The 5,425-nt window shown below is 51.5% G+C and overlaps 1 protein-coding gene across 1 annotated transcript; it reads right to left on the bottom strand.

The window, feature by feature from the left end:
• Positions 1–1,916: 1,916 nt before the first annotated feature.
• Positions 1,917–3,449, bottom strand: LOC150039675 (golgin subfamily A member 2-like). The gene is made up of 2 exons (XM_090327659.1): positions 2,336–3,449; positions 1,917–2,245 (listed from the first exon to the last, which is right to left on the bottom strand). The coding sequence occupies exons 1-2, from the start codon at positions 3,447–3,449 to the stop codon at positions 1,917–1,919; spliced, it is 1,443 nt and encodes a 480-aa protein (XP_090183785.1).
• Between the last annotated feature and the right edge of the window lie 1,976 nt (positions 3,450–5,425).

Raw genomic sequence — 5,425 nt, 5'->3', positions numbered from 1 at the left:
AAGCCACAGCACCACTTCTGGCTTTTTCTGTTTACCCAGGGCTTCATGCATGCTAGGCAAGCACTTTACCACTAGACCACATTCCAACCCCTAAAGGCATACATAATTGCTTTACAGTCACGGTGACAACTATAACGTACTCAATTCTTATGGTTCGGCTTTTCAGGCTATGATTTGCTGGGAACATTGTTCAGCTGGGCCACAAGATCCCACAAGACTCATCATATGTAGAGCATTTACAAGTAGCTGCATATCTTCTTCTTCCCTCCAGTAATCTCTAGTCAGAGTCTTTACATTTTGCCATTAGTATGCAAGAGGAATTGGGAAGCTGGCACTCATTATAGGCTATTGCAAAACAAAGGCACATCTTATCGGTTTCTTCTGGAACCCAAATTCAAAGAAAGAGAGAATGGAATCCATTTCCTTACAGAGAAAGAGACAGCCTTAGTCATGAAAAGAGAATTGAGACAATCACTCATGAGGACTGAGGTGGCATTGGTTTCATCACGGGAAGTATGCACTCTTTAACATGTCACTTGTGTCGTGAACCCGGAAGTTGCATCAGCAGTGGCCCACACAAAAGGATGCATTTCCATTTTAATTTTATGCTAGGTTTGAATGGTAACTTAACACAGAACGAGCAGGTGGGGCATCATGTGCACACTTCTATAATGTTAGCTTTTCAAGAGGTTAAGATCTGAAAATCGCAGTTCAAAACAAGCCAAGAGCCTTGAGACTCTATTTTGTCAATTAAGCACTGAAGTACAGCAGTGCTCAAGTGGCAGAAAGTTAGCCTTAAGGACAGCACCCAGGCCTTGATTTCTAGTCTGAGGACCTACACCAGAGAGAGAAAGAGAGATAGAGATAGAGAGATAGAGATAGAGAGAGAGAGAGAGAGAGAGAGAGAGAGAGAGAGAGAGAGAGAGAGAGAGAGAGAGAGAGAGAGCGCTGGGCCCCAAGGTCTCACAAAAGTAACCTTAGCAACTCAGAAGGGTCAGATCTGAGGAATACAACAGAAGCCAAGCCGGACAGGAAAGTCTGTGAGAGTCTTACCTCTATCCACTAAAAAGACACAAGAGACACACAAGCCCAGGGACAGCTGCCTAGCCCCTAAGGTTAAGCTGGCAGACCAATAAACACACACACATACACACACACACACACAAAAAAAATTAATTTTAATATTTTATTTGATTCAATGAACAATATGGCACATTTATCACTTGAACAATTCATAAGTGGAATATTGAGATGCTTGACATTCTCATTATAGACACTCTACAATTGTGTGTTATGATTCTGCATTACAGTTCAGCACTTTGTTATATATTTTTCCACTATAAGAAATCTCCACATATTTGGGTATTACTGTTACTTTTTTGCAAACTGTCAGGCTTAATAAAATTTTCTTATTTCTCACAGTTTGGACAACTTATTACCTCCGTGTACTATTTTTGAATCATCTTATTATAGAAAAAGAATTTGTGTGGCTGGTGCACAATATTAAAAATTCATGAATGTAACAACTATAAAGTTAAATAACAAATGAAATAATTCATTTGAAGGGAAATACAATCTTCTCTTCAACGAATTAAAGAATTATGAAAACTACTTCATAAATCAGTATAGGATTATCTCACAAAATGCCAGTATGCTAAGGTAAAGTAGTTCAAAAGATGACATCTCTAAGACAATATGCTAAGCAAAAAGTACACAATAACTTCCCATCTTCTTGGAAAGAATTTTGTTACAAATATCACGTGGGGCTCTTCACTAGCAACCAATGGACATTCACAAAATTTGGCCACCTCTCATTGGTGGCTGATCTGTCGGCCTAGATTAATCCCTACATAATACTCCCAGCAGTGTTATAATTAAACTCATGCCCAAAGTAACTTTTATAGTAGCCCCAATCTTCAGATGGTGATGATGTCGAACACATCCTTTGCTTCAGCCTTATAGAAGAAAGGGAGGCAGGACTCTCGGCTCAAGCTTGCAGGATCTTGGTGGGGTTTGACAGCAGGCAGCAGCAGAACAGGAGGCTCTGAAGTGGGGCTCTCAAGGGGCCCAAGCGCGCAAGCCTCTCCAGGGCCAGGCTCCAAGTTTTCTTCAAGACACACGCTTTCCAACTCTTGCTGGTCCTTCCTGACTTCCATCTTCAGGGGCCCTGCGAGGTGTGAGGGGGCCTGGGCAGCAGGGGCCTGGGTGGCTGCCAACATCACGTCCTGGCACTCTGTGCCCTCCCCTGCAAGGCACAGCAGCAGCTCCTGCAGCTCCTTCCTCTTCCTCCTCTTCTCCTGGGACAGTTGGCTGACACACTCGTCCTTCTCCTGACACAGCTTCTCCAGGACGTCCATCTGCTCTTTGTAGGAAACGATGGTCTCTTCCAGGGCGCTCACGTGCTGTGCCAGCTGGCTGCAGCGGTGCTGGAGGTCATCCACTGCACTCTGGCCATCCACCTGGGCGGCCAGGTCTTCGTGGAAGCAGATCTTCAGCTTCTTGGGCGCCTGCGCTTCCTGCTTCCTCTTCCCAAACAGGCCATGTATCCAGCGCTTTGCGAAGGGGGCCTGGCCCTCCAGCTTTCTCTGCCACTGGGCTGCCAGCTGACTCAGGCATCCGCAGCGGGCCTGCTGCTCCTGCAGCTGCCGGCTGAGCCTCGCCTTCTTGCACTCCGCAATGGACAGTGCTTCCTCGTAAAAATCACACATGCTTTGGGGGTTGTCCACATCCTCCGGGACAGACCCTTCAGAGGCAGTTGCCTCCTCATCCTTCTCTTCTGTGCCCAGGCCTCCTCCTTCCCTGGGAAAAGCCAGGGAGCTCAGCTGGGCCCGCAGCTGCGCATTCTCATGTCTGGTGGCTTCCAGGCACTGCAGAGTGCCCTGGAACTTCTCCCTCTCCATCTGGGCCAGCAACTTGCACTGCACCTGCTCCTGCTGCAGCCGCTTCAGCAGGTGGGTCTGCCTCAGCAGGTGCTGCTGCAGGGCCTCCTTCTCTGAGCTCAGCTGCTGGCTGCAGGACACGGGCTCTTCACTCGTGGCTCTGAGTTCCTGCAGCTGCGCCACGTACTGGTCGTGCAGCTCCTGCAGATGCTCAGTGGCTTGACTCTTGAACTCAGTCGTCTTTTTGCCCTCTAAGTTCTCCAGCTCGGCCAGCTTCTCCTGCAGGGTTGTCTTCTCCTGCTGCTCTGAGAGGAGCTGGCTGGCCAGCTCCTCCTTCTCAGCGCTCAGCCTCTGCAAGGCATCCTGCAGCTGGCCCAGCTGCTCCGTGAGCTGTTGGTTGAGCACCAGGGTGCATCTCATGGTCTCGTGCTCCTTTTCCATCGTCTCCAGGATCTTGCGCCGGTCCTCGGCGTTCTGATCCCACTCCTCGGCCTTCTTCTGCAGGATCCACAGCCACTGCTGCTGCTCCAGCAGCTGGAGACCGAGGCTCTGGTTCTCCTCCACCTGCATGTTGAAGCTGCTCCTGCACGTTCTTGAGCTCCTGCTGCCACTGCAGGGCCTGGGCCTGCAGCTGCTGCTCAGCCTCACATGGGCCTGCGGGGGGCTGCGGGGGCTGCAGCTCTGACAGCTGCTTTCTCAGCTCCACCAGCCTGCTCTCCAGCTCTCCAACCTGCCCCAGCCCCTGCTCCTTCTCTTCTCTCAGCTGGCTCACCTGCTCTGCCAGCTGCTGGACCTTCTCCTGCCCTGTGCACCTCTCCACCCTCAGGTCCTCGGCAAAGCTGTCTCTCCAACTGCAATGCTCTCACCACCTCTCTCATGTGGTTGACCTGACTTTCCAACCCTGCCCGCTCCTCTAGTGCCTGCTGGCCCTCCTGCATTTGGATCTTCATGGCGGCCTTCTGGGTCAGGAGCTCTTCCAGCCTCTCCTGTAGCTCTGTGTTCTCATCCTCCAGGTCTTCACAGCATCTGGCCTTTGCCTGGAGCTGCAGCTTCACACGGTTCAGGGCCTTCAGCAGCTCTATGTTGTTCTGCTCGGCCTCTGTCTGCTTGGTGGAGTCTGCAGACGAGGTCATCTCTAGCTCTGCCATGCGCTGCTCTGCAGCCTGCAGGCGGCGGGTGAGACTCTCCTGCTCTAGTGCTCTTTCACTGGCCACCTGCTGCATGTGGGCCAGGGCAGACTGCAAATCCCACTTCTCTGAACTCAGCACCTGTATGCACAGCTTGTGCTGCTCCAGCTCTACTCTCAGCGCTTCCTGCACACAGGCCATCTTCTGGTTCTCCTCCCTCTGTTGGTCCTGCAGGTCTTCCTTCTTGTGCTTCATTTGTTGGATGTCACTGCGCAGCTGCTGGATTTGTGTTCTGCTGGAGTCCAGGGCGAGCACCAGATGCTGGCAGCGCCTTTCTAGGTCCTCGATATTACTGGAACCTGTGAACCCCTTGCCCCTGGCAGCTGTGACAGTGCCCATTGGAGGGGGAGGCTCAGGGTGTGCGTGGTCTTGGGCCACCCCCTTGAGAATAGGACAGTCCCCAGCGGTGTTGGTCTTGGGGTTACCTCCCTCTCTAGTGTTCTTCTTGTTCTTGGATGCTGCAGGTCTATCAGGATGATTTCTTTGCTGGTATTCCTGCAGTATTTTCCTTCCTGCAGCTATCTTTTTTCTTCTTGTCTGCTCAGACATCCCAGCACTGGGACGGCGAAGGTGGGGGGGGCACATTCCCAGGCTCTAAACTCCACTCACTTCTCACAATCAACAATAACTCTGGTCTACCTCCAACTCTGTCTCCAACGTCACCTCGATTCGCTCTCTCACCACTCACCACCTCTACCTCCCTCGACCGCTGTAGTGGTGTGAGCCCATAGAGGGGATACCAGGGGTAATAGGCAGCATAGAACGGTGGGCGCGGCCTCAATGCTTGTATCCCATTGGTCAGAGATAAATGGGGGGTGTGGCAGACTCTTGTGACTTAGGCAGAATGGGTGGGGTCATCTGAGAGCTGCACTGGCAGCCCCTCCCCCATGGGGCTCTAGCCACTTTGGCTGGGGACCTGCTCTCCCTGGACAGGTGCACGGGTTTACAAGTCAGCCTCCCTGGCCTCACTCACACAACTGGGGTCACTTGGAGAACTTATGTGGGTTTTGCCAGGCTCCTGGCCTTGACATTCCTGCGTTGCACATTACCATTAACAGTCAACTCCGATGCCAGGGATTTGGAAATAGATGAGCAAGCTGCAAGGCACGGTGTACTTCCCAGTGCCTTTTGCTCCTCCGCAGCCCTGTTTCCATTCCTTCACAGTTTAGAAATCCCTCCAGTGGACCCCATTCTTTCTTCCAGCTTGTCCCATTTCCACAATCTGTTTCATAAGTGTTTTTCCCAAGGACTCTTCTCCTGGCCGACTGTCTACCTTCTGACAGCATAATCCAGTCCTGGTCCTCTGCTTTCCAGCTGCTGCTGTTCCTCCTCTCCCCTGCTGCCCTGTCTACTCAGAGG

This window comes from Megascapheus bottae, unplaced genomic scaffold (genome assembly GCF_031878675.1).
Source record: "Megascapheus bottae isolate mThoBot1 unplaced genomic scaffold, mThoBot2.hap1 HAP1_SCAFFOLD_53, whole genome shotgun sequence".
Lineage (NCBI taxonomy): Eukaryota > Metazoa > Chordata > Mammalia > Rodentia > Geomyidae > Megascapheus > Megascapheus bottae.
This window is presented reverse-complemented; position numbering and strand designations above follow the sequence as displayed.